Below are 26,860 nucleotides of genomic sequence, written 5' to 3'. Positions count from 1 at the left end.
GGGGTTCAAGGGCGCCCCCTCTGTTCCCCTGAGAGGATATTTCTCCAGGTTCTTGGTCAGTTGCTTCCTAAGTATGGGTAGGGGAGACCATGGCACAGTGCGCAATAAATGCCAAACTCAAGAAGTGTTGTAGAAAGTGATTTATTTAGAGAGAAAGAAACAGAAGGAGAGAGAAAGGAACAGCTAACTCCCACACTGAGTGAGAGAATTCAGAAAGATGGAATCCGGGAGAGGAAAGCAGCTTCCACACTGAGTGGGAATAGACAGAGATGGAGTTTAGGAGGGGAAGGCAGGCTTCCACGAGAGAGTGTGGAAGGGGACTCCAGAGGGGAAATCCAGGAGAGAGAAAGACGGCTTCCAGGAAGGGAGTGTTTGTGGAAGGGGACCCAAACACGGAGTCCCTCGCATCACATTTTTTGTACAAATGCAGGGCCCCCCCACTGAGCTCTTACTGACACAGGGCTTCATGCGTTTGCATTCATATTCTGTTTACAGACCTTGCCTCCCAGGAACGCTGTGAATTCCCCCAGGGCAAGAACACGGTCTCTTATTTTTGGTTCCACAATTAATGGAATTTTGGAGCTGGAAGCAAGACTTGTTGAATCCCTGCCTCCCTTTATACAGAAGGAAACCATGGCCCTAGAGGTGGAAGTAGGCTGCCTTCAGACCTCTGCTTCTGATTGGAACGCAAGCCTCCCAGCTCCGAGGTGAGTGCCCAGGAGTGTTACAGAGACTTCAGGGGCAACCATGAGAGGTCAGCTACTGGTGACGGAGGGAGCCAGACCCAGGCCTGCTGCTTTCTCGGCCAGCGCCCTGCTCCCACTGATCTGCAGCGTCCTCATTCATAGAATGGTGACGATAAGAGGGCTTTTGTCTTTGGGTTATCGGAGACTTAAATGGTTAAAGAACATGAACAGGCCAGACGAAGTGGCTCATGTCTGTAATCCCACCACTTTGGGAGGCTGAGGCAGCAGAATCTCTTGAGCCCCTTGAGCCCAGGAGCTTGAGAACAGCCTGGGCAGTATAGTGAGGCCCTGTCTCTCAAAAAAAAAAAAAAAAAGTTTTTTTTTTTTTTTGAGACAGTCTCACCCTGTAGCCCAGGCTGGAGTGCAGTGGCACGATCTTGGCTCACTGCAACCTCCACCTCCTGGGTTCAAGCAATTCTTCTGCCTCAGCCTCCTAACTGGGATTACAGGCATGTGCCACCACACCCCACTAATTTTTTTTCTTTTTGTGTATTTTTAGTAGAGATGGGGTTTCCCCATGTTGGTCAGGCTGCTCTCAAATTCCTGCTCTTGTGATCCGTCCACCTCGGCCTCCCGAAGTGCTGGGATTACAGGCATGAGCCACCATAACCAGCCAAAAAAAAAAAAATTAATTAGCCAAGTGTGGTGGTACGTGCCTGTAGTTCCAGCTACTCAGGAGGCTGAGGTGAGAGGACTGCTTGAGCCCAGGAGGTTGAGGCTGCAGTGTAGAGCCATGATTATGGCTCTACACTGCAGCCTGGGCGAAAAAGCAAGACCCTGTCTCAAAAAAAAAAAAAAGAATATGAACAACTCTACACAGTACCTTGAGTCTGGCAAGTGCTCTGTACTCAGTAATTGTAATCATTGTTCCTCGGCTGTGAATGGTCCACGGATCTGAAAATGGGGCCTCCTGTCCCTCCACTCAGGTGGCTCCTGTCACCAGCGAGTCTTCCCCCTGAGCCTTTCATCCTTCCCCCTCCTTCCCGAGAGCCTCCCCCACCCTGTCTCACTTTTCTGATTCACCAGTTCCCCCTCCCTGCTGATGCCAAAGGACAAAGACCTCTGTTTTCCCAGAATATCCTCTGTAGCCCTTCACTGTTTCCCTCCACTTACTGACTGTGTAAACTTGGCCGGTTTCTTAACCTGTGCAAGCCCCCTCATGCTTCTCTATAAAATGGGGCAATAGCAGAGCCTTTTACCTCACTGGGCAGGTGGGAGGAGTCAATGATGTCATGCAGGTGACACTCCCGCAGGCCGCCTGGCAAGTCTTAACTGCACAATACAGACAAGTCACCGTTGTTATTCTTCGGCCTCCCAACCCCCCTGACTAGGATGCTACCTCCTGGGCCCAGGCCATTCTCTCCTGGCGTGGCTGTCCCACCAGTGGCCTGTGGTAGTTTTCCCTGCACAAGTCCTCCTGCCAGTAGCAAGCACGAACTTTGCACCTCAGCAAAGCATAGTTTGTCCCCATTACCTACCCGCTTGTGGCTGATCAGTCTAAAATCTCCAGCTCAACCCACCCTGTGCATCGGACAACCCGACTCCTTCAGCAAAGTAACAAGAAAAGACAAGCCCCTCCTGCCTCCCTGTCCATCCCTCCTTAGGGAGCCCAGGGGACCACGAAGAGACGGCGTAGTGTATCGAGTTTATTCACAAATCCCAGTAGGACCCCCTTCAGGGACTCCAGAAACCTGTCCCCCACCCCAAGCCCCTCCAGGTCATTCAGCTGATGTGACAACGGCAGCATTAGTCTCCCAGCAAGGTGGGGTGTCAGTTTAGGGCATGATGTCGGCGATGCCCTAGAAGAGAGAAGGAGAGCAGGGGTGAATGCAGGGTCCACAGTTGTGAAGTGGGGGTGGGCCAGACCTCAGCCCTGCCCCACGGGAGAAGCGCGAGGAGCACTGGCTGCTCTGGCCCCGGAGTTCGGTTTTGGGGAACAGCTCAGGAAGGCAGCATCTAGACATAAGAGCACAAGGAAGCCAGCCCTCCCAGGCAGAGGGGCTGGAGCCTCTGCAGGAACCAACAAGCCTCATGTGTTTAGCCTCAGAGGATGCTCTGCTGCCCCTGTAGCCCAGGATACACAGGGTGGGCCTTCCACCTCCTTGACACACTCTCACCCTGGCCTGTGCCCAGTCTCAGGCAGCAAATAGAATAAAGGCAAAAAAGAGGCCAGGCACAGTGGCTCATGTCTGTAATCCCAGCACTTTGGGAGGCCAAGTCAGGCAGATCACTTGAGGTCAGGAGTTTGAGACCAGCCTGGTCAACATGGTGAAGCTCTGTCTCTACTAAAAATATAAAAATTAAGCCGGGCGCGGTGGCTCAAGCCTGTAATCCCAGCACTTTGGGAGGCTGAGGCGGGTGGATCACAAGGTCGAGAGATCAAGACCAACCTGGTCAACATGGTGAAACCCCGTCTCTACTAAAAATACAAAAAATTAGCTGGGCATGGTGGCACGTGCCTATAATCCCAGCTACTCAGGAGGCTGAGGCAGGAGAATTGCCTGAACCCAGGAGGCGGAGGTTGCGGTGAGCCGAGATCGCGCCATTGCACTCCAGCCTGGGTAACAAGAGCGAAACTCCGTCTCAAAAAAAAAAAAAAAAATTAGCTGGGCATGGTGGCAGGCGCCTGTAATCCCAGCTACTCAGGAGGCTGAGGCAGAAGAATTGCTTGAACCCAGGAGGCAGAGGATGCAGTGAGCTGAGATTGTGCCACTGCACTCCAGCCTAGGAGACAGAGTGAGACTCGATATAGTATCAATAAATTAAAATAAAGAAAGAGAGTCAGGAGGTTACTTTGAGCCCCAGGTGGGAACCAGGATTCCACAGGAGCCTCTACACTGGGGTGACGTCACACCAGGGAGAGGACAAAGCCACAGGTTCCCCCTCCCAGCATGGAGCAGAGGCATTTGCAGCAGAGTGGGGACAGGAGGGAAACCAGTCAGCAAATGGGAACCGAGGAACAAGGACAGGGAGAGAGGGAATGAGAACAGCCAACCACCCTCCTCCCTCCCTGGCTCCCAGGGGCACCTGGGCCCGGAGGTCTCTTCTGCCAGCTTGTGTTTGCCTCAGTGGAAATGCAAAGCACCCAAAAGATGAGGGCAGGGTGTGAAGGGGAGGGAGCGAGTGGAGAGAGGGAAGCCCAGGGCTGAGAATCAGGTTGGAGGGTCTCTGCAGAGGCTGCAAGTCTGGTCTCGGGGGAGTTGTCCAAACAGACAAAGGGAAGGGGTCAGGGTTAGAGTATCTGTCAGGACGCAGAGCAGGAAGGAGACACAGTGTGGCACTCACCCTCCACAGAGCGGGAAGGTTGATGAAAGGCGTGTTGACCGAGGCCTGCAATTCAAGGACAAGAAGGTCAGTCTCCAGCATCTGACCCACAGCCATGCTGGGGGGGCTCCCAGGGGCCTCCTCTCCCCTACCCTGGGGTCCGCACTTACCCCAGAGGCTAACGGCGTGGTTGCGGCCCCTCCTTGATGGCCGGAAGATCCGCCATGATGGTTGCCCTGTGGACAAAGCCCAGACTCTTGTTACAACCCCTCAATCCTGCGGGGAGCAGTGTGGGGGGTCTCCCCATTCCTTTTCTCCAGTGACCTGGCCCCCTCCAGGTTGACTGGAGCTAGGGTGGGAGGTGCAGCTTAACCCACTGCCTCCTCACTGGGCATTCTGCCTCCTGCTGCCTTTTCCTTCCCAAAGCCGCTTTTCATTTCCTTAACCAAGTGCCCTTAGTCACTGAGGAGGGGCCTGGTGGAAAGGGAAGGTAGGGGACCCACGTGACTATCAGGACCTTAGTTTAACCTCAGCCCTGACCTGAAATCTACCTTTCTATGCCCTGTCTAGCTGCATCCTTAACGACGCTGATCACTGTCTTTAACCCAGCCCCAGACACTCACTCAGCCATGCATGTCAGCAGCACCCTAACCCCCAGCTGCTGTTGCCAGCCCCAAATCCTGCAGCCTGCTGTGCCCACTCCTCTACTGCACTGTTCCTCCCCACCCACCCATCCCTGGCTCTGTCTGGCGGCAGATGTGGCTCTGGGCTTCCAGGTCCAAGCCAGTCACGTCTTGCGGATCGCTGGAGAGTGGGGGCTTACAGGGGTCCACCATCTCCTGCTCCCCACACTCCCTCCTTGGTGCCTGTTCTGTTGTAAGTGGTGCTAGTTGCCTGCCTCCAGTCTCTGTTCCGTCTACTTATTTTATTTATTTATTTATTTATTGAAACGGAGTCTCACTATTGCCCAGGCTAGAGTGCGGTGGTATGATCTTGGCTCACTGCAACCTCCACTTCGCAAGTTCAAGCAAGTCTCCTGACTCAGCCTCCTGAGTAGCTGGGATTACAGGCGCCTGCCACCACAGCCAGGTAATTTTTGTATTTTTAGTAGAGATGGGGTTTCACCAAGTTGACCAGGCTGCTCTTGAACTCCTGACCTCAAGTGATCCAGGCTGCCTTGGCCTCCCAAAGTGCTGGAATTACAGGTATGAGCCACTGCACCCGGCCTCTGTTCCCTCTACATAAATGAGTGAGAGGAACCTTCCGGAAAACCTCTCACGGCCAGGCAAGGTAGGGAAAGAGAACCCTGGCCTGCCCTCTGCAAAGCTGGGCACTAGCCCAGGACCTTGGCAGGTCTCCTAACCTTTCTGAGCCTCCATTTCCTTATCTGGGCATCAGGGCGTCAGCAGCCTCATCTTAACTACGTCAGAGGGTTGTTATGAAGATTACTGAGGCCAGGGCTCATCTCCACAAGCTACTCCTCATGCTCCTTCTCCTAACTGGGTTTTCTCAACACTCAGTCCCTTTGCACTGTACTGGATCTTGATCTCAGGAACTGTTTCCTGTTCCCCAGGAGGCACTTCCCAGTCCCCACTTGAGGCCCCCTTAACCAGGAGGGCAGCTCCCTGAAGGTGGGACAGGGTGCCCACCACCTTGTCTGATACGTGCTTTGCAGATAAGGTGGCTCACTCCTTCTGACTAGCTGCCACCAGCTCCTTTGTAAGGGAGATGGGGAATGGGGAGGAGCACAGTGATAACAGCTGCCCAAGCTTTCACCAAACAAAGGCTACATGGACGCCCCCCAAATGTCCCAGGGGTTTAACCTTTCCCTCCCCCCAACCCCCCGTCCCCCATTTCCCCATCCCTGTTCACCTACATTCAGCAGCTGCTCCTTGCTGGCTTGGTTGACCCCATTATGAACATTCTGCTGCTCCTTCCCGGCCTGGCCAGCAGCATGTTGGGCACCTTGGCCAAGCTTCTCCACTTCCTTTCCGGCCTGGTCAGCAGCATGGTTGACCCCTTGGCCAAGTTTCTCTGCTTCCTTCCCGGCCTGGTTGACCCCAGTGTGGAACCCCTGGACAGCTTTGTCTGCTTCCCTTCCAGCCTGTTCAAGGGTATGATGAACTCCCTGGCCAAACTGCCCCGCCTCCTTCCCCGCCTGGTTGACCCCAGTGTGGAACCCCTGGACAGCTTTGTCTGCTTCCCTTCCAGCCTGTTCAAGAGTATGATGAACTCCCTGGCCAAACTGCCCTGTCTCCTTCCCGGCCTGGTTGACCCCAGGTTGGAACCCCTGGACAGCTTTGTCTGCTTCCTTTCCAGCCTGTTCAAGAGTATGATGAACTCCCTGGCCAAACTGCCCTGTCTCCTTCCCGGCCTGGTTGACCCCAGGTTGGAACCCCTGGACAGCTTTGTCTGCTTCCTTTCCAGCCTGTTCAAGAGTATGATGAACTCCCTGGCCAAACTGCTCCACCTCCTTCCCGGCCTGGTTGACCCCAGTGTGGAACCCCTGGACAGCTTTGTCTGCTTCCTTTCCAGCCTGTTCAAGGGTATGATGAACTCCCTGGCCAAACTGCCCTGTCTCCTTCCCGGCCTGGTTGACCCCAGGTTGGAACCCCTGGACAGCTTTGTCTGCTTCCCTTCCAGCCTGTTCAAGGGTATGATGAACTCCCTGGCCAAACTGCCCCGCCTCCTTCCCGGCCTGGTTGACCCCAGGTTGGACACCATGGATTGCCATGTCCCCCTCTTTCCCACCCTGCCCTGCTGCATAGTGAATGTTGTGGCCAAACTGCCCCGCCTCCCTTCCAGCCTGACTAACGCCATGATGGAGGCCTTGGACTATTCTGTTACCCTCCTTCCCCACCTGTGAGGCAGCATGGTGAACCCCCTGGCCGAACTTCTCTGCCTCCTTCCCAAACTGACTGGCAGCATGCTGGATCCCCTGCCCCAACTTCTCTGCGTCCTTCCCAGCCTGACTGGCAGCATGCTGGATCCCCTGCCCAAACTTCCCTGTCTCCTTCCAGCCCTCATTGAGCCCATGATAGATCCCCTGGCCCAGCCTCCCAGCCTCGTTTCCGGCATGCCCCGCAGCGTGGTGGGCCCCCTGGCCCAGCCTCCCAGCCTCGTTTCCGGCCTGCCCCGCAGCGTGGTGGGCCCCCAGGCCCAGCCTCCCAGCTTCGTTTCCGGCCTGCCCCGCAGCGTGGTGGGCCCCCTGGCCCAGCCTCCCAGCCTCGTTTCCGGCCTGCCCCGCAGCGTGGTGGACCCCCTGGCCCAGCCTCCCAGCCTCGTTTCCGGCCTGCCCCGCAGCGTGGTGGACCCCCTGGCCCAGCCTCCCAGCCTCGTTTCCGGCCTGCCCCGCAGCGTGGTGGGCCCCCAGGCCCAGCCTCCCAGCCTCGTTTCCGGCCTGCCCCGCAGCGTGGTGGGCCCCCTGGCCCAGCCTCCCAGCCTCGTTTCCAGCCTGCCCCGCAGCGTGGTGGGCCCCCTGGCTGAACCGCCCTGCCTCATTTCCTGCCAGGTTGGCCCCGTGATGGACCCCGTGGTGTATCAGTTTGTCTGCCTCCTTCCCAACCTGTCCAGCAGCGTTGTTGACCCCATGGGCAAACTTCTCTGCTTCCTTTCCTGCTTGTCCGATACCATGGTTGATCTCATGAGCTACCTTGTCCATGCCGTGGTTGAGCCCCTGGACGCCTTTGTCCAACTCCTTGCCGGGCTGGCTCCCCATGTTGCTAAGTCCATTGAAAACCTTCTCCACTTCCCTTCCAGCATGCGTGATTCCATTGTTAATGCCTTCCAGGGCCTTGCCCACCTCTCTCTCTGCATTGCTCAGCCCTCGGTTGATCCCTTCAATGACCTTCTCAATGGGGTCATCGCTGGCTGCCCATCCAGGCAGGGCCCCCAATAGCAGAAGGAGGGAGCAGGAGCTGACCAGACGTGCGAGATGCATATTGCTGGGAAGGTGGGGGAGGATGCAGAGAGGAGCCGGGGAAGCCACGCTGGTATTTATCTAATTCTCCCTCTTCTCCACCCCTCATGACTCAATTACCCCTTTGAGGCACTGACTTGGTCCTCAGTCAAGGAGGTGTTTCCCAGGGAGATTTAGAGTTGAGCAATGAAGAGGAGGAGGAAAAGAGGGTGAGTCATGGATAGAGAAGGACTCTGGCATCTTTGCTCCTTGCCCTCCACCCCAGAGATGAGTGTCTGCCCTTCCAACCACCTCCTCTTTTCATTCCTCACCCACTGTCCAGGCCTCCTCTCTCAAATCCACCTTCCACCACTCTCCATCCCTGGGATGCAGGTGATTCTTCAACACGGCGCTCCTCTCAGGCATCTAAGCCTCCTCCTCCTCCAGCAATGAGGGGCTAGAATGATGGGAGGCACTGTCGGGAGAGGGGAGAATCCTAGGGGGATTGAGGGAGTCGTCAGACCTCGTTCTTCTGGGCCGGCCCCTGCCCCTCACTCATTCCATTCCAGCCACACAGGCCTTCTCCCCGTTCCACAAACACGCCAGGCTCATTTCTGCTGCAGGGCCTTCGCACGTGCTCCTCTCTCTGCCTAGAATGCAGAACCCAGGCCTTCACATGGCTGGCTCCTCCTCATCTGTACTTGACTTAAATGCCACCTTCTCAAGAAAACCTCCCCTGACCATAACATGGCATTAATTACACTCTGTAGTATCACCCTTCTGTTTTCATAGCAAAAAAAAAAAAAAATCTGAAATTACCTTTATTTTTTATTGCTTGTCTCACCTAGCAGGAATGTAAATTGGTCATATTGGTCACTGCTGTATTCCTAGCAGCTTGAACACTGCCTGGGGTTCAGTAAGTATGTATTGACTGGACAAATGGATAGGTTTGAAGAAGCTGAGGGAAGAGACTCCAAGCCCAAGCCTGGGTCTCACAGGGTGCCGAAGGGAAGGGTGCCTGGGTCGCCAGAGTAGCATAGGGTCCCTTGGGGAGTGTCACATATTTTGGAGGTAGGATCCCATTCCTGTCACAGAACCCAGACCTTCTGCCTCCCAGCCCTTGGGCATGGGCAGGGGGCTGATTGCCATGAGCTGGAACAGGACGCAGTGTCTCCTGAAAAGCCGGTTGAGGCAGCCACAGGGAGGGACTGAAGACCCGGGGCAGCAGGAGCCTGTGAGCCAAAACCTGGGCTGGGGCCAGGCACTCATCCTTCCTGCCCTCCCCGCATGGGGCCTCCTAAGCCCCAACCTGAAGCCCCAAGTGTCCACATATTGGCTTGGTTGGAGAGTGAACAGCTGAGAGTCTGGCCTCGGGGATGAAAAGGGGCGGAAGGAAGGGCAGGTGGTGGTGGGCAGGCTTGGAGCAGCAGATGGATCTAGGAGCCAGTTCGGAGGGAGGCTAAGACCAGAAGAACGAGAGCCAGGAGGTAGTTACTGTGGGTGCAGGGGTGAAAGATATTTGGGTTTTGGTGCCAAAGGGAGAGACTGAGAGGGGCGGAGGTGGGATTGCTCCTGGGAAGGCCAGGGAGGAAGGAATGTGCAGGGTGTGAGCCACCGGGGGTGGCAGAGCTATGTGTGTGGGTGCCCAGGTGTGGCGAGAATCTGCACGTGTTTTCAGGCTTTGCTCAAACAAGGGCACCAAGGCCCACTCCCCTCAGAGGACCCGGGGTTCCTCCCCAGCTCCTGGACACTTGACTCCACCCAAAGGCAGGAATCCCAGGACAGATACCCAGGAGCTTCTGCCTTCTCTGAGCTCTGCCTATACAGGGTGAGTAATTGTGCCACCTCTAGAAGCTTGAACTCATCAAATCTGTTTCCTGGTTTCACACTCCAAGGAAATAGCCAAATTCCTGGGCAAACTCAGGTGTGATTCTTCTGCCCTGGTCCAGGGCTGAAATGATGGAGTTTCCCTTGCTAGGAGGTGGCTGGGCAGAGAAGAGTGGGTGATGAGTGTCAGAATCCTAACCCACCTGGGGACCAAAAGATGGGGTTTCTCCCGCTTTGAACTATGTTCCATCTTCTCTACCCGTCTCCACCCATGTGTCTCTCCATTCCCATGTGCCATGATTCATTTCAGGACTTTGACAACTGTCTCCATGACTGAGAATGGCCTGGAGTTGTCCTTTTTTTTTCTTTATGGAGTCTCACTTTGTTGCGACTGAAGTGAGACTCCAGGCTGGAGTGCAGTGGCACAATCTCAACTCACCGCAACCTCTGCCTCCCAGGTTCAAGCAATTCTTGTGCCTCAGCCTCCTGAGTAGCTAGGATTACAGGTGCATGCCGCCATGCCTAGCTATTTTTGTATTTTTAGTAGAAATGGGGTTTTACCATCCATGCTAGCCAGGCTGGTCTCGAACTCCTGACCTCAAGGCATCCACTTGCCTCAGCCTCCCAAAGTGCTGGGATTACAGGCATAAGCCACCACGCCCAGCTGGAATCAGCCCCTTTTTAATCCTGGTTTTGTTGATGCTGTATTTTTTCCCCTCTTTGCTTGTACACCAAAATGTAGCTCCTTTGTTGAATTAATCGTCTGTGTTTTGGTCTGGGTTAATTAAAACCTCCTCACCTGCAGGGCGCGGTGGCTCAAGCCTGTAATCCTAGCACTTTGGGAGGCCGAGGCGGGTGGATCACGAGGTCAAGAGATTGAGACCATCCTGGTCAACATGGTGAAACCCCATCTCTACTAAAAAATACAAAAAATTAGCTGGGCATGGTGCGTGCCTGTAATCCTAGCTACTCAGGATGCTGAGGCAGGAGAATTGCCTGAACCCGGGAGGCAGAGGTTGCAGTGAGCCGAGATCGCGCCATTGCACTCCAGCCTGGGCAACAAGAGCGAAACTCTGTCTCAAAAAAAAAAAAAAAAAAAAAAAAAAACCTCCTCACCTATACACCTAGTTTACTTTCGGTTCTTCTCCCAGGCCATGGAAGCAGGAGAGCCTCATCCTGCCCCACTCCCGTGCCAGGTTCTTGGCAAACGAATTTCCCATGGATGCTGGCGGAAGGAAGAGGTTATATCATTCTGCCCTTCTTGCATCCACCCCTCTCTGGGATGGTGACTCCTTCCTGGAGCAAACCCCCACTCCCCCGAACCTTGGTCACAGCTGCGTGTCAACCTGTCATGCAGGTGAGGGTACCTGCCTGTGAGTCACCAAGGTGCAAGTGTTGCAGGAGTGGCCTCGGGAAACATCTCTCAGACACCGAATATTGGAGGAAGGAGTTTATTGGGACTGGGAGCCAGGTGGCATATTTGCCTAATATCCAAGCTCCCCTAGACAAAGGAAGGTTCCTTCTTTATATAGGCTTATACTTTAGATGTTACAGGAAGAATCTTAGGTTTATAGCTTAACATATGAAAAGGGTCTCTGTTTACAGTCTGAATTACATATGAAAAGGGTTTCAGTTTATGATCTTAGGAATGAAAAGGGGAAGTTTAGGATCTTAGGAGTGAAAAGCGTTTCAGTTTACAATCTTAGGAATGAAAAGAAAAGGGAAAGTTGATCTGAGATGCCTGGGTCTCCCTCTTCATAAGCAAACCCCTACCCCGGGGCTGCAGGGGAGGGAGCTGTTTGTCCACTTGTTCTTCCCCAGATGTTTATTGAAAACGCGTGCTTTGTGTTGTTCTAAGTGCTGGAGGAACAGTCGTGAACAGACAGACAAGAACACAAGCCCTGTAGGGGCTTACAGCCCAAGGGGGCGACATCAGACAAATAAACCGATCAATAGATCACAACAAACTACATGAAAAGCTACAAGGAAAAGAATTAGTGCTGCCAGAAGTTATGAGGGTGCGATAAGGTTGGGATCAGGGCCAGGCGAGGTGGCTTACCCCTGTAATCCCAGCATTTTGGGAGGCCAAGGCAGGTGGATCGCCTGAGGTCAGGAGTTCAAGACCAGCCTGGCCAATATGGTGAAACTCCCAACTCTACTTAAAAAAAGAAAAAAATTAGCCAGGTGTAGTGGTAGGCACCTGTAGTCTCAGCAACTCAGGAGGCTGAGGCAGGAGAATCGCTTGAACCCGGGAGGCAGAGGTTGCAGTGAGCTGAGATCACGCTACTGCACTCTAGCCGGGCAACAAGAGCGAAACTCTGTCTCAAAAAGAAAGAAAGAAAGAAAAAAGATTGGCCATCAGAAGAATCCTGAGGAATTGACATTTATGCATTCAGTATAGTTTACTGGGCAAACACCTTTTTCTGTTTTTCAGACAAGGTCTTGCTCTGTTGCCCAGGCTGGAGTGCAGTGATTCAATCATAGCTCACTGCAGCCTTGACCTCCCAGGCTCAACTGATCCTGCCATCCCAGCCTCCCCCTAGGACAAAAGGTATGTACCACCATACCCAGCTAACTTTTTTATTTTTTGTAGATATGGGGTTTTACCACAGTGCCCATGTTGGTCTCAAACTTTTGAGCTCAAGTGATACTCCCACCTTGGCCTCCCAAAGAGTTGGGATTACAGGCATGAGCCACTGTGCCCAGCCACAAAAGATAATTTTTAAAAGTGGGATTCCATTCCAGAGGCAGTGCATGGCCATGGAACGGTGGTGCACAGCGTGTTGACGTCCCACGCCCCTACTGGGATGGGATGCGGTGGTCTGTGGCCTCTGGCCTGGGCACCGCCTCCTCGGTGATGTCACTGGGTATTGTGACTTCACTGGGCACTGTGACATCATGGCAAAGGACCCAGGAGCCACCAGTCCTGCCACCCTGCACTCACCTCAGTAACCTCACGGAAGGTCCCGGGGCAGCCAGGCCATGATAACTTTATAAGAAGCCATGTCGAAACGTGACATCGTCCTCACCAATGTCACCGTTGTCCAGTTGCTGCGACAGCCATGCCCAGGTGAGGGAGGCAGCAGGGACACGGAGTGGGTGGAAAGCATGGTGGGAAGCATCCGCACCCTCAAACCAATGCCGCATCCCCACTGCCCTTCCTGGCATGTGCACCATCCAGGGGCCGGGGGTCTGTCCCTCCACATCCGCCGTGGAAAGGGCAGAAGTGGGTGTGCATCGGAGGCTGCAGCCTGAGGGTGGCGGGAAGCAGTCGGGCTTAGGAGTGGCTTATGGAGAACTGGGTGTGGGTGGGCTGGGCTTCCATGTAAAAGTAATGTTCAAGGCGCTTCGTGTGAGATGGGTTTTGCCCTCCCTGTGATGCACAAAGCAAGGGCACTTGCAACCTGCTGGGGACTGCTGACCACTTCGCAGGCCAGCGCTCAGGGAAGCCTCACCACCACCTGGGAAGGCCAGTGTGTGTCTGCAGTTCACAGAGCGGCCAACAGAGGTTACGAGAGGGCAAACCACTTCCTTAGTTTCTCAACAACGGTGGCACACACACACACTTGTTCACTCACTCACTCTAGTCAGAGGAACCAGGTCTTTCGAGTGGGCTGCCCCAACTCCCATGCTGTTCCCCCACTTCCCACATTTGGGGCCTCAGGAGTAGGTAGGGCTGGAGTGGGACGGGGCTTGGGTCCAAGAGACCCTGAAAGACAAAGAAGCAGACGGGCTTAACAGCCACGGGACTTGAACGCCTGCCCTGCGCATCACTGCTTCGTGGCCTCTGGCTTCATTTCCCCTCTGTAAAGTGGGTTTATAGCGCATGCCTCTCGGGATTCAGTGGGAGGACGCAGTAAGGAGCTCCACAAAGCACCCAGCTGACCCCCAGGCTTTTCTCCAACCCAGGAACCCCACCCCTACAGTGGAGGGAAAGAGAGTGTAAGGCTGGGGATGCTGGGAGAGGAGGACCTCAGTTTTCTTCCAAAAGGTCACCCACTGGGCTCAGATTCCCACTCTTAGCCAGGGGGGCAAGTCCCCTTCCCCAATAGCAGAAACAACCCCAGGGATGCAAACATCCCCAGGTTCACCAATAAACACTAACACCTTCATAAACCTGGACAGCCACTGGAAACACCCATCATCCAGCCTCAGGCCACAAGGTCTGTGGCACCAGCGAGAGGTCAGGGAGACAGGCCGGCTGGCCCCCAGCTCCCAGACCCACCACCTCCCAGGTGCCTTTGATTTGGTGCTAAAACTTGGACTCCCACTGTCCCCCTCCAGCCCCTTTCTACTCCCTGCTGTCTCCCTATCCTCATTTTAATAGAGGAGGATCAGACTTCCCTCTTCTATTGAAATCAGCTCCTATGTATGTGCCTTGAGATCTCACTGAGCCCTCACAGCAGCCCCTAGATGGAGGATCAGCCCCGAGAGGTTCATTAACTTGCCCAAGTCCACACCGCAGCAGGTGTCTGTGGACTGAGCCAGGCTTAGTTTCCAGCTTGAAACTCTCTGCCACCAGGTCCCTGGAGTCTCCACTTCTCCCTTCTTCTCAAGCCCGCCTCTGTAGCTCAGGTGGAAGCGCACCTCCAGGCGCGGTGCATTTAAGTGCAGTCTGGGAGTGGAAGTGTGTGGAGAGGCGGGAGCCAATATGTGCTTCCCATGGGCTACACAGAGTATGACACACAGTACTCTCTAAGCTTTCCTGGGGATAAGAAATGCTTGGAGTGCTTATTAAAAACAGGATTCCTGGGCCTCCGTACAGACCTACTGAGTCTGATTTTTCTAAGAGGCCTCCTCAGGTGATTCTTTTTTTTTTTTTTTTTTTTTTTTTGAGACAGAGTTCTGCTCTGTCACCCAGGCTGGAGTGCAGTGGTGGGATCTCAGCTCACTGCAACTTCTGCCTCCCAGGTTCAAGAGATTCTCTTGCCTCAGTCCCATGAGGAGCTGGGATTACAGTATTTTTTAGTAGAGAACGCAGTTTCTCCATGTTGGCCAGGCTGGTCTTGAACTCTGACCTCAAGTGATCCTCCTGCCTTGGCCTCCCAAAGTGCTGAGATAACAGGCGTGAGCCACCACATCCGGCCACCCAGGTGATTCCTATCAGAACTGTTTGGGGACCGCTAGGCTAAATCAGTTATCAGACAAGTTTAAAGAACAATCTCCAAAATACTAATAATGCATGTCAAATGTTTCCTGGGCTCGGTCATAAGCACTCCAAATATTACCTTATTTAATTCTCACGACCCCCTAAGAAAAGTACTTTTTTTTTTTTTTGAGACGGAGTTTTGCTCTTGTTACTCAGGCTGGAGTGCAATGGCGCGATCTCGGCTCACCGCAACCTCCGCCTCCTGGGTTCAGGCAATTCTCCTGCCTCAGCCTCCTGAGTAGCTGGGATTACAGACACAAGCCACCATGCCCAGCTAATTTTTTGTATTTTTAGTAGAGACGGGGTTTCACCATGTTGACCAGGATGGTCTTGATCTCTCAACTTCGTGATCCACCCACCTCGGCCTCCCAAAGTGCTGAGATTACAGGCTTGAGCCACTGCGCCCGGCCAAGAAAAGTACTTTTCTCTCTCCTTACAGAGGAGGAAACTGAGGCACGGACAATGTCACTGCAAGCAATCTATATTGAAAGTACATATCCATTTAATTAGAATCTCCGGGGAAGGGCCCCTGGCAGTGATATTTTAAACAAGTTTATTCTGTAGAGAAAGTGGGTTTGGGAAACACGGGGCTAAACAGTTGGTCACTAGAGGCCAGGGGCCAGGAGCCTGTAACAGATTCTGGGCAGCAAAGACAGTTCATTCTTTTTCACTTTGGTGGTCAAGCAACCCATTCCCTCCCTTCCCCTGCACAGTCACCAGAGCACCGCCCCCACCTGAGCCCAAGGCTGAAGTAGAGCCCCCGCCACAACCAGAGCCCACACCAGTCAAGGAGGAAATAAAGCCACCGCCACCACCACCGCCGCCTCCTCCTCCTCGCCCTGCTACTCCTCCTCCTCAGATTGTGGCCCGAGAGCTGACTGTGGGCATCAATGGGTGAGTCTACTGCAGCCCCCAGTCAGTCTGAAGTCTTAGAGCCCAGCCCCTCCTCTGGCTGCTAACTGGGGGCACCTCCACCTTTCCCCGCATCAATGCTTTCATTCCAACAACCCTGGAGAAATAGCCCAGAGTAAGTCAGATGGGGCCCCGCCCTCAGCCCACATTCTGGCGAGGAAGACAGTAATCAAAGAAATGAGATTATGCAGTAGTGTTTTGAACAGTGTAGAAGCCAGCGGAAAGGTAAGGCTGGAGACGGCAGTCTTCGCCAGTGGTCAGGGAAGGCCTCGGGGAGAAGGTGACATTGGAATAAGGCCAGAGTGAAGAGAGGCAGCCAGGTTCCAGGGCACCTTGCTGGGGAAGGAGTCTTCCAGGCAGCGAGACAAGCAGTGACTCTGGGGCGAGGCGAGCTTAGTGTGTTCAGGGACAGCCAGGATGTCAGAGTGGCTGGTGTCCACCAAGCAAAGGGGAAGAGGAGGGAGGCTGGTGGGAAACCCAAGAGATGCTGCTACACCACAGTAAGGAATGTGGATCTTGTTTCACTGATGGACAGTCGTGGATATTTTCATGCCAAGAGACGTAATCTGTCTTGAAGTCTTGAAGTTCTTTTTTTTTGAGACGGAGTTTCGCTCTTGTTACCCAGGCTGGAGTGCAATGGCGCGATCTCGGCTCACCGCAACCTCCATCTCCTGGATTCAAGCAATTCTCCTGCCTCAGCCTCCTGAGTAGCTGGGATTACAGGCATGCGCCACCATGCCCAGCTAATTTTTTGTGTTTTTAGTAGAGACAGGGTTTCGCCATGTTGACCAGGATGGTCTCGATCTCTTGACCTCGTGATCCACCTGCCTCAGCCTCCCAAAGTGCTAAGATTACAGGCTTGAGCCACCGCGCCCGGCCTGTCTTGAAGTTTTAAAAGATACATCCAGGCTCACACCTGTAAACCCAGCACTTTGGGAGACTGAGGCAGGAAAATCCTTTGAGACCAGGAATTTGAGACCAGAATGGGCAAAATAGCAAGGCCCTGTCTCTTAAAAAAAAAAAAAAAAAAAAAAATTTAAATAAAAAAACCTCAGCTACAAGGTTAAAAATAGGAGTTAGGGATCAGGCACAGCAGTGGCTCACAACAGTAATCCCAACACTTTGAGAGGCTGATGCAGGTTTATCAACTTGGGGTCACGAGTTTGAGACCAGCCTGGCCAACATGGTGAAACCCCATCTCTATTAAAAATACAAAAATGATCGAGGTGTGGTTGTATGCGCCTGTAGTCCCAGCTACTTGAGAGGCTGAGGTAGGGGAATCACTTGAACCCAGGAGGGAGAGGTCGCAATGAGCTGAGATAATGTCACTGCACTCCAGCCTGAGCAAAAGAGCTAGATTCCGTCTCAAAAAAAAAAAAAAAGAAAAAAGAAAAAAGAAGGAATGGGGTTAGGGAATGGATCAGGAGAGGTGAAGGAGCTGGTGAGGTCATCTTGGCAAGAGATGACTGTGGCCTGCGCAGAGAGGTGGTTGCCTTCTTCCCCTGGATTAAGGTTTCCCTTGAGGGAGCCTCCTCTCCATTACCCCATCTTTCCCACCCCTTCCTCTGTCTGTCCCTGGCCAGATTTGGACGCATCGGTCGCCTGGTGCTGCGTGCCTGCATGGAGAAGGGTGTTAAGGTTGTGGCTGTGAACGATCCATTCATTGACCCAGAATACATGGTCAGTAGCAGGCAGAGGGCGAGAACAGCAGGGTGGGACTGGGGTGAGAAGGGGGTTCAGGGGAGCTGTATGGAGGGCTCTCAGCTGTAATGTGAGACCTTCACCAAAGGGGAGACTCCAGGGATTCTCACCCTGCCACCCCAGGACTAGAAGCCGCTTCATCCCCCACAGGTGTACATGTTTAAGTATGACTCCACCCACGGCCGATACAAGGGGAGTGTGGAATTCAGGAATGGACAGCTGGTCGTGGACAACCATGCGATCTCTGTCTACCAATGGTAAGAAGAGCATCTGTCTGATGCACAGCCCTGACATACTGAGGCAGGGGATGTGGAGGTGGCTAAAATATGATTCCAGCCTCTCACCTGGGGTTCTGAAACCACCCCCAAAATTGCATGTGCATGCCTCTAGGTACTGATTAGAAGAGGGGAGTCTCAGGTCCTTCACCCCCAAAATGGTTAAGAAGCACTAATCCTAAAAGATGCCTCACTGTACTCAAGAACGATTTTTCTTTTTATTTATTTATTTATTTATTTTACAGACGGGGTATCACTGTCTTGCCCAGGCTGGAGTGCAGTGGTGTGATCATAGCTCACCGCAACCTTGACCTCCTGGGCTCAAGTGATCCTCCCACCTCAGCCTCCCAAGTAGTTGGCACAAGCTACCAGACCTGGCTAATTTTTTGTAGAGGCCATTTTGCCCAGGCTGATCTCAAACTCCTGGCCCCAAGCAATCCTCCCACCTTGGCCTCCCAGAATGTTGGAATTACAGGCATGAGCCATCACGTCCTGCCTAGAATGCTTTTGCTTTAACGATCATTTGCACGTTTTCTCTTAGGCATTTCAACATGTCCAGAACTCAACTCTTGCTTCCCCTTCAACTCCACACTTACTCAGCACCCATTGGCCACTGCTGGTCAACTGTAGCTGAATTCCTCCAAAGGGAGGAAGGTATAATGAGGCTTGTGCGAGCACCAGTTCCCATCACAGCCTGAACAAGTGTTTCGAGTTTATTTAGAATGCCCTGGGCCAAGAGAAGGGCTGAATTCAGTTAGTTGTGGGGGGCTTAGAATTTTATTTTTGTCTGACATTCATCTTTCTAATGTAAACTGTTAGCCACTCTGGCTCTGTGGCTGCCTGGGGCTTTTACACACACACCCACACATGCACATACACGCAGGCACACTAGAGAACCCTGTCCAGGCCCAGGCGGGGGTCCCTAGCACCCCTGCCCACAGATCTAATGTCAGCCCTTCTCTTTGTACTTACTGGGGGTAGAGTGAGTGATAAAGGGGCAGGGATGGGTGCAGGAAGTTTATGGGTGGGGGCACAGAGGCTGGAGAGTCAGTGAAAATGGAAGAAAGCTGCTTAACCCAAGTTTGAAATCATGACACCAAAAACAACTCCAGCATTGTAGTCATCACGCAGACTTCAATGTGGCCACCCCCATTCCTGCCACTTGTAGCTATCCCCCTTCCCCACCTAGCTGCCCCCTCTGTCCCCACCCCCACTCAGGTGCTCCCTTCTTTGGTCACTTGTGCAATGGGGTCCCCCTCCCCAGTCCTCTCTCCATCCCTGCACTGTTGGGCTGCACAAGCCAGGTGGTGTGCCTGCACTCCGCCCTGCTCCACCCCACGCCACTGCTGCTAGCTGGGTGACCTTGGGCAAGGGACCAAACTTGCCTGAGCCTCAATTCTGCCCTGTAGCTGATGGGGATGATGAGCAAACCCACCACAGCGGTAGCTGCAGGCACAAATGGAGTGAACACTTGTTTGTGGACACTTAAAGGGGCACTTCCCACAAGGCCATGTCCTTGCAAGGAGGGCTCTGTCAACTGGTGCCACCCTTTGCTCTGGCATTAGCAGGTACAGGCCCTGGTAGACATTTAGAACTTCCTTTGAATGAATGAATGGAATCCTCAAAACAGCCCAGTGGGCAAGAGGCTGGGGCCCATGACAGGCGAGGGCCTGGGGTCTTCTGGGACACACTGTTTGCCTCAGGCCAACTCAGCAATTGCGGTCCTAATTTGGAAGGCAGTGTCCCTAATTTGGAAGGTGGGAAATAGGAGGTATCTGAGAAGAGCTAGTTGGGCTAGATGATGGAAAGTGGACTGACAGGAAGAGGATAACCATGTGCTATGGCCTTGCGGGGCAGCCCATTCATTCATTCATTCAGGCAGTGGAGCCAAGAGTGCAGACCCAAGGTGAGGCCAGCCTGCCTGCAATCCAGCAGGCTCTGCCACACTCCCCTCCCCTCTGCCCTGACAGGGATAGCACTTCCTCCTTGGGTTGTGAAGGGTACATAAGTTTAATACATGTAAGGCACTTAGAATATGGGCACAGGGCAAATGTTCAGTAAACATGTATAAAATGGCTAACTAAAAAACAAAACAAAAAAAAAAACCATGAGATCAGGTACAGTGGCTCATGCCTATAATCCCAGCACTTTGGGAGGCTGAAGTGGGAGGAAGTCAGGAGTTTGAGACCAGCCTGGCCAACATGGCGAAACCCCGTCTCCACTAAAAATGCACATACGAAAAACTAGCTGGCCATGTGGCGCACCCCTATAATCCCAGCTACTCAGGAGGCCGAGGCAGGAGAATTGCTTGAACCCGGAAGGCAGAGGTTGCAGTGAGTCAAAATCGTGCCACTGCACTCCAGCCTGGGTGACAGAGTGATATTCTGCCTGAAAAAAAACAAAACAAACAAACAAAAAACCATGAAGCCAGGCACAGTGGCTCATGCCTATAATCCCAACACTTGCGGGAAACCAAGCATCACTTGAGCCCAGGAGTTCTAAAGCACCCTGGGCAACAAAAGTGAGACTCCATCTCTACAAAAAAAATTTAAAAATTAGCTGGGCATGGTGGTGTGAGCCTGTAGTCCCAGCTACTTGGGAGGCCAAGGCAGGAGGATGGCTTGAGCCAGGAAGATCAAGGCTACAGTGAGCTGTGTGACTGCACCACCACTCCAGCCTGGGCGAGGGGAAGACCCTGTCTCAAAACCAACCAACCACAAACACTGATTGAACTCCCCCATTGAGGAAAGCAGGATCAACGGCAATGGAAACAGACCAACACTAGCCGAGAATCACAGAAGCAAAGCACCCGGTTACTCATGATAAACCCGGGAAGGAAGAGAGCGGAATAGTTTATTCACTTAATGCTTGTTGCTAAAGCCAAGTAGAAAACAGCAATACTAGATGTTCAGTATGTTTCAAATACAAACATGTGTCAAAATGCCAAGTAAAAACGTAAATTTAGAAAACAAGAATCCCCAAACCTCCCTTTTCTAATGTAAACCAGGAGCCACTGCTGGCCCAAGGCTGCCTCAGGCTTCAGGCTTCCTCCAGGAGCGTTTTCTTTAATGCAGTGTCTGTTTTCAGAGACTCTCCTGGCCTTTGGCAGCCAGCTTCCTATTGCAAGATCTGAGGGTCCAGGAGGGTTCATGACAAGGTTTTCAACGCTGGGGGCCAGAAAGCAGCTGGGCAGGCCTCATGGTCACAGAGTCCACGTCCTGGGCAGTGTATGAAGAAAGGGTCTGAGCTGGCTGGTACCAGTTAGGGTTGGTGCCTCTGAGGAAGTTGAGGGCTGAGTTGGGGAGGTCACTGCCAGTACCCAGGCATAGCAGGGGTGGTGCAATCAACACAGGGAAAGTGGTCTGAAGCAGGGCAGTGGTGAAAAGCAAGGCCAGCAGGGTGCGATCCATCTGGGGCAGGTAGGTGTGTGGGGTGGGGGACCCAGGTGGTTGTAGGCGGGCCGGCACCTGCAGGAAGGCGCATGCTCAGCCTTTCAACTGGTGAAGGCTGTGGACTCTGAAGGTGGGGCCCACGCAGGAGAGACTGACTCAGCCCTGCCACTACCCCGCAGCAAGGAGCCCAAACAGATCCCCTGGAGGGCTGTTGGGAGCCCCTACGTGGTGGAGTCCACAGGCGTGTACCTCTCCATAGAGGCAGCTTCGGTAAGCGGGGGAGGCATGCCCAGGGCCAGCTAGGGGGACAATGGCGCCAGAAGCACCTGACACCTGCGCCTCCTCCCCAGGACCACATCTCAGCAGGTGCTCAACGCGTGGTCATCTCTGCGCCCTCGCCGGATGCACCAACATTCGTCATGGGTGTGAACGAAAATGACTATAACCCTGGCTCCATGAACATTGTCAGGTAAGGGGGGCAGCGACATCCTGCAGTGTGTGGGTGGTGCCCGAGGACACGCCAGGCTGTGGAAGAGAGGGTAGACTCGTCCTTCCCACCCTCAGCCCCACTGGATTCCTAGTCAGTTGGTTTCTCCTTCTCCTTCCCCAAACTATCTGCTAAAAATGCGTGACTTCTGGAGGACAAGCTTGGGGAGCCTCCCCAGCCTCCTTTAGTCTGACAGCGTCCCCACCAATCCCTCTCATCCTCATGGTGACGTTTCACAAGAGGGGTAAGGGTGGAGGGCAGCGCTGCGTCTTACCTCAAAGTGCCCATGCACACCTTGGCTGTTTCAGCAACGCGTCCTGCACCACCAACTGCCTGGCCCCCCTTGCCAAGGTCATCCACGAGCACTTTGGGATTGTGGAAGGGTTGATGGTGAGTTGAGGGGCTGGGGCAGGAAGGAGGGCAGGGAAACCCAACCTCTTCTTCCAGGGCCTTGCTTAGTGTATGGAGTTAAGAGGGAGAAGCTGGTTTGGGGAGGAGAGGCCCACCAGTGCCGAAGTCAACCCTCAGGCAAGGCTGGACCCTGGCCTGCACATGCCCCTCCCGTGATCTGTGGTGGTGGCCCCACCAGCCTCCACACCTAGGCCACCACCCTAGTCCTGGAAAAAAGAGGCATGGGAGCTTAGGAGCATGAAGGCCTCATCATGGTCCTCTTCTTCCCCAAGACCACAGTCCATTCCTACACAGCCACCCAGAAGACGGTGGACGGGCCATCAAGGAAGGCCTGGCGAGATGGACGGGGTGCCCACCAGAACATCATCCCAGCCTCCACTGGGGCTGCCAAAGCCGTGACCAAAGTCATCCCAGCACTCAAAGGGTATGAGGACCAGAAGCTGCAACCAGTGTTGGGGCACACATTGGGACCACTGGACTGGGCCTCAGTCCTTAAGGGGAAAGCAGGGGCCTGGCCCAGTCTCAGGGCAAGGGGAAATGGAGGGTGGTGTCCCTAAGTTCTGACTCCTGCCCCTCATGGGGGATTCTCCAGGAAGCTGACAGGGATGGCGTTCCGGGTACCAACCCCGGATGTGTCTGTCGTGGACCTGACCTGCCGCCTCGCTCAGCCAACCCCCTACTCAGCCATCAAGGAGGTTGTAAAAGCAGCAGCCAAGGGGCCCATGGCTGGCATCCTTGGCTACACAGAGGATGAGGTAGGTGCTGAGCGAGGGAGACCCTGGGAAGAATCCTCTGGGCAGGGGACACGATTTCCACTTGCCAGGGAGCTGCTCTCAATGTGCCAAGACAGAAACTGCAGGATGGGGAGACCTCCCTGCCTCAGGGCCTTTGCACTTACTGTTCCTTCCATCTGGAATGTTTGTCCCCCGAGTGATCAGTCTGTCCTCAATTCCTCCAAGTCTCTACTTCAGTCTCCCTCTTCAGCAAGCCACACCTCAAAAGATATTCTTTTTGTGGGCCTATTCCTCACCAGAAATTTCATTTTATAGTCACTGTTGGTCTCAGTGGCGTTTGCAATCCAAGAAAACAGGGATTTAGGGGCTGTGTTTTCACTTTTGTGGCTCTAGTATGGCATACAGCAGGTGACTAATATATGCTTAGTGAACAGAAGGCAACAGCTGCCATTTTTTTCAATACTCACGTGAGGCCAGGCCATGACCAGGTGACTTCTCTATGAGAAGTAGATGTCGTGGTCATGGTGGACCCCTGCACGTCCACCTTGGTGCTGTCTCCCTACATTCACTCCTGCAGCTCCACTATACCACAGTCACCAGGATGGTTCGTTTTAGTGAAATCACATTATAAACGTTTTCAGGAGTGAAAACACTCCTGTGGCCTTTCATGACACTAGGGCTAAAACCCTCAGGTCCTCCATTCCTGCAGCTCCTTCCACCTGAGACACTTGTGCTGAGGGCTGGAGGCAGCCAGATCTTCCTAGTCATCCAGACCCCGCTCATAGCCACCTCTCAGAGAGCCCCCTCCATGCCAGCCCATTCCAAATGCCTGCATTATGCCTAGGAAAGGGATATATGCGTACAGCATGAGGGTGTTTGTGACCTGTGCCCAATGGCCAGACCCCAACAGGCAGAGCACCCATCTGCCTTTGTCATACCTTGTCCTAGAGACTGGACACGGTAGGGCTACATCACATATTGTAGATGAATGCATGGATGCACGATGTGCCTAAGAGTTGGGACCTGAATTCCTGGATGTCCTTACTCTGCCGCCCACACTTATCTTTGAAATTCGGACACTCAGGTCGTCTCTACGGACTTCCTCGGTGATACCCGCTCGTCCATCTTCGATGCTAAGGCCGGCATTGCGCTCAATGACAATTTCGTGAAGCTCATTTCATGGTAAGGGAGAAAGGGCTGGAGACTCAGTAGGAGGGGAACTAAGGGATGGTCGGAAGGGACCCCCTTGAACCTCCCGACCCCTCCTCCACAGGTACGACAACGAATATGGCTACAGTCACCGAGTGGTCGACCTCCTCCGCCACATGTTTAGCCGAGACAAGTAAAGCGGGAAGGTCCTTTCTTTCCCTCCCAGGGGCCAGGGCCGGAACCTGTGCCTCCCGTTCCAGGATCCGGCTCTCTGGCTCTCCGGCTCTCCGGGGGAGGAAGGGCACCCGGGGTGGGCGCCCCACGCCGCTGAGGCCATGGTGAAATAAAGAACAGTGCTCACAGTTGCGTCCCGCATCTCTGCCGCCGGTGACGGCGGGTTCTGATTCGGGTTTAAGGCCCACCTCACACTTACTCCATCGCCTGCGACCACAGGCGAGGGGTCGCGCTCGACTCCAAGCCGGGTTCCACTTAGGGACACTGGGACAGCGGTGGCAGCAGGGGAAACCCCGCAAAGCCGAAAGTCGCTCCCAACAGCGCTGGGCCGGGAGCGCTTTGAACCAGGGCCGGCCACGGGCGCTCTGACGTCACTGGGCGCGACGCCCCGCGCCGGGACTACGGCTCCCAGAAGGCCGCGCGCGGGCCGCGGCCAGTCAGGTGGGCTCCAGGCCCTGACCGCGGCGAAAGCGCCGGCGGAGCCGGAGACCCGCTCCGGGAGACGCCGCCTCGCTGTCCCCGCGCTGGCGGGACCGGGCGGCCGGCGTCATGACCCTGTTTCACTTCGGGAACTGCTTCGCTCTGGCGTACTTCCCTTACTTCATCACGTACAAGTGCAGCGGCCTGTGAGTGCGGGAAGGGCGCGGGGCGGAGAGGGTGCGGGGCCCGGGCCGACCCTCACCGCCCGCTTCTCCAGGTCAGAGTACAACGCCTTCTGGAAATGCGTCCAGGCTGGAGTCACCTACCTCTTTGTGCAGCTCTGCAAGGTGAGGGCAGTCGAGACCCCACGTGTCTGGCCCCTAGCCTCTGCAGACCCAGGGACTCGCCCCCGTTGCGTATCCCCGATGGTGGGACCGCCCTCGGGACTCTGCAATGGGATGATGTCGGGATACCTAGAGAGAATGGACTTTAAAGAGGGCACGACCTGAAAAGAGGCCTAGAAGCAACTTTTGCGTAGCACTTACTAAAATTGAGAAAACCTCAGTAGTGTGCTTGGCTAAGAGGTTTTTTTGGTGCAGTTAAGAGTGTTCACTGATTCTCCACGTGCTGCTAACACTGCCCAAGGAGCAGCAGGTTCAGACCTGACTCAGATGCCCTATGATCACCCAGAACTTAAACTTCCAGCCCCCTCGAGGACCCGGCAACCTATCCTGTATCTCTCCCATGCCTGTAATCTTGCAGTCATCTGGTGGTTCCTCTTCCAGATGGGTCCCCTGAACCTGTCCTGCCCTCCTCATACAAACGAACTTCCACAAAATCCGCGTGGTTGATCGTGATCCCCTCACCTTGAAGTGACCTCTTTCTGCTTTCTGTTCTCAGATGCTGTTCTTGGCCACCTTCTTTCCCACCTGGGAAGGCGGCATCTATGACTTCATTGGGGTGAGAGGGGCCGGAGAAGGGGAGGGAGTGCAGGAGTGGGGCTCCTTGTTCCTTGTGCTTACTTAAGCTTCAACCTGACCCTCAGGAGTTCATGAAGGCCAGCGTGGATGTGGCCGACCTGATAGGCCTAAACCTTGTCATGTCCCGGAATGCCGGCAAGGGGGAGTACAAGATCATGGTTGCTGCCCTAGGCTGGGCCACCGCCGAGCTTATTATGTCCCGGTGCGTGCAGCAGCCTGGAGCCCAGACCCCTGAGAAGGGACACCTGGGTTCCATGGGGGTGCTGGAGGGCAGGGGCTTAGAGCTTGGTGCTGAGGGTGTCTGGGTACTAGAGAATCCCGTCCTTTGCCTTCCTCAGCTGCATTCCCTTATGGGTCGGAGCGCGGGGCATTGAGTTTGACTGGAAGTACATCCAGATGAGCATAGACTCCAACATCAGTCTGGTACGCAGTCCTGCTCTCGCCTACACACATTTCTGCTGGTGGCCATAGTCCTTCCCAAGGCATGGCCCCGACTTTCTGCCTCCCTCCAGGTCCATTACATCGTCGCGTCTGCCCAGGTCTGGATGATAACACGCTATGATCTGTACCACACCTTCCGGCCGGCTGTCCTCCTGCTGATGTTCCTTAGTGTCTACAAGGCCTTTGTTATGGAGTGAGCTGGGTGGGGTTTGTGGCTGGGTCCAGAGGGGGTGGGTTATCTATTCTTTTCTCCCTCCCTCATTGTGACATTTTTCCGCAGGACCTTTGTCCACCTCTGCTCGCTGGGCAGCTGGACAGCCCTGCTGGCCCGGGCAGTGGTAACGGGGCTGCTGGCCCTCAGCACCTTGGCCCTCTATGTCGCCGTTGTCAACGTGCACTCCTAGGCTTGGTGTCTCAGACTTTGGCGTACCTTTTCCCTGCCTTGCTCCAGGTTTTAGTGAAGTAAACAGTATTTGGAAAGCTGCTGCTGCCGCCATTTCTCTCTGTTGGGAACTGTCTCCCAATACCGTGCCCATCTGGGTCCCAGAGGCCCTGGTTCTGGCTCAGGAGGGAGGTAGATGAGCTGGAAGCTAGCCAGTCACGACTTGTGCCATGTCCCGGAGCAGTTCCGCAGGCTTCTTGTTTTCTGGGAGTAGACAGAAGGTTTGGATGATCTCTGAGCTGTGGCAGAGGCCAGGGCCCTTGGGGGACTCCTCCTCCCCTTATAGCCTCAACCTGGGCCTCCCCACACGTGCCCTTCCCAGGCTGGTTACTTCTGAGGCACCTGGCCCCAGTGTCCCCTTCCAATCTGTCCTGTGTATGGCAGCCAGGGGATCTATC

At 54.3% G+C, this 26,860-nt stretch overlaps 3 protein-coding genes and 1 long non-coding RNA gene across 10 annotated transcripts in view; 3 read left to right on the top strand and 1 right to left on the bottom strand.

Moving 5' to 3' along the window:
• The window catches only part of LOC141581284 (uncharacterized), a 33,894-nt gene extending 28,291 nt beyond the window's left edge, over positions 1–5,603 (top strand). Inside the window, exons 2-3 of the long non-coding RNA XR_012513872.1 lie at positions 496–707; positions 4,982–5,603. This is a non-coding gene — a long non-coding RNA (uncharacterized LOC141581284). The remainder of the gene's footprint in view (positions 1–495; positions 708–4,981) is intronic.
• Positions 2,380–7,950, bottom strand: SBSN (suprabasin). 7 transcript variants are annotated; one of them, XM_039467194.2, is made up of 5 exons: positions 7,576–7,950; positions 5,887–6,654; positions 4,181–4,246; positions 4,032–4,076; positions 2,380–2,545 (listed from the first exon to the last, which is right to left on the bottom strand). In XM_039467194.2, the coding sequence occupies exons 1-5, from the start codon at positions 7,948–7,950 to the stop codon at positions 2,522–2,524; spliced, it is 1,278 nt and encodes a 425-aa protein (XP_039323128.1). In that variant the 3' UTR covers positions 2,380–2,521. The 7 variants fall into 7 exon arrangements, with proteins under 7 accessions (XP_039323128.1, XP_039323129.1, XP_039323131.1 ...); XM_039467195.2 differs by having other exon boundaries at positions 7,663–7,950; XM_039467197.2 differs by having other exon boundaries at positions 5,887–6,546; positions 7,663–7,950.
• A 4,547-nt stretch (positions 7,951–12,497) lies between these two features.
• GAPDHS (glyceraldehyde-3-phosphate dehydrogenase, spermatogenic) lies at positions 12,498–24,155 on the top strand. The gene is made up of 11 exons (XM_003937362.4): positions 12,498–12,805; positions 15,598–15,778; positions 17,380–17,476; positions 17,648–17,754; positions 21,344–21,434; positions 21,515–21,633; positions 21,960–22,041; positions 22,335–22,486; positions 22,655–22,817; positions 23,881–23,978; positions 24,070–24,155. The coding sequence occupies exons 1-11, from the start codon at positions 12,739–12,741 to the stop codon at positions 24,140–24,142; spliced, it is 1,230 nt and encodes a 409-aa protein (XP_003937411.3). The 5' UTR covers positions 12,498–12,738; the 3' UTR covers positions 24,143–24,155.
• A 436-nt stretch (positions 24,156–24,591) lies between these two features.
• On the top strand, positions 24,592–26,503 carry TMEM147 (transmembrane protein 147). Its single transcript, XM_010347929.3, has 7 exons — positions 24,592–24,805; positions 24,877–24,946; positions 25,500–25,559; positions 25,645–25,781; positions 25,918–26,002; positions 26,092–26,213; positions 26,301–26,503. Exons 1-7 carry the CDS (start codon positions 24,729–24,731, stop codon positions 26,422–26,424), a joined length of 675 nt encoding a protein of 224 aa, XP_010346231.1. The 5' UTR covers positions 24,592–24,728; the 3' UTR covers positions 26,425–26,503.
• Positions 26,504–26,860: the final 357 nt, after the last annotated feature.

This window comes from Saimiri boliviensis, chromosome 14, assembly GCF_048565385.1.
Source record: "Saimiri boliviensis isolate mSaiBol1 chromosome 14, mSaiBol1.pri, whole genome shotgun sequence".
NCBI lineage: Eukaryota > Metazoa > Chordata > Mammalia > Primates > Cebidae > Saimiri > Saimiri boliviensis.
Note: the sequence above shows the minus strand (reverse complement) of the source record. Positions and strands in the feature narration are given on the sequence as shown.

What these genes read in the sequence shown, in the direction of transcription:
- SBSN (XM_039467188.2), bottom strand. Translation starts at nt 7,950, where the DNA reads ATGCATCTCGCACGTCTGGTCAGCTCCTGCTCCCTCCTTCTGCTATTG. An exon ending in GCAAGGAGCAGCTGCTGAAT is followed by an intron (nt 4,247 to 5,886) that starts GTAGGTGAACAG and finishes CTTTGTCCACAG; the next exon opens with GGCAACCATCATGGCGGATC. An exon ending in ACCTTCCCGCTCTGTGGAGG is followed by an intron (nt 2,546 to 4,031) that starts GTGAGTGCCACA and finishes TCTCTCTTCTAG; the next exon opens with GGCATCGCCGACATCATGCC.
- GAPDHS (XM_003937362.4), top strand. Translation starts at nt 12,739, where the DNA reads ATGTCGAAACGTGACATCGTCCTCACCAATGTCACCGTTGTCCAGTTG. An exon ending in GCGATCTCTGTCTACCAATG is followed by an intron (nt 17,755 to 21,343) that starts GTAAGAAGAGCA and finishes ACTACCCCGCAG; the next exon opens with CAAGGAGCCCAAACAGATCC. An exon ending in GGATTGTGGAAGGGTTGATG is followed by an intron (nt 22,042 to 22,334) that starts GTGAGTTGAGGG and finishes TTCTTCCCCAAG; the next exon opens with ACCACAGTCCATTCCTACAC.
- TMEM147 (XM_010347929.3), top strand. Translation starts at nt 24,729, where the DNA reads ATGACCCTGTTTCACTTCGGGAACTGCTTCGCTCTGGCGTACTTCCCT. An exon ending in GCCGAGCTTATTATGTCCCG is followed by an intron (nt 25,782 to 25,917) that starts GTGCGTGCAGCA and finishes TGCCTTCCTCAG; the next exon opens with CTGCATTCCCTTATGGGTCG. An exon ending in TAGACTCCAACATCAGTCTG is followed by an intron (nt 26,003 to 26,091) that starts GTACGCAGTCCT and finishes GCCTCCCTCCAG; the next exon opens with GTCCATTACATCGTCGCGTC.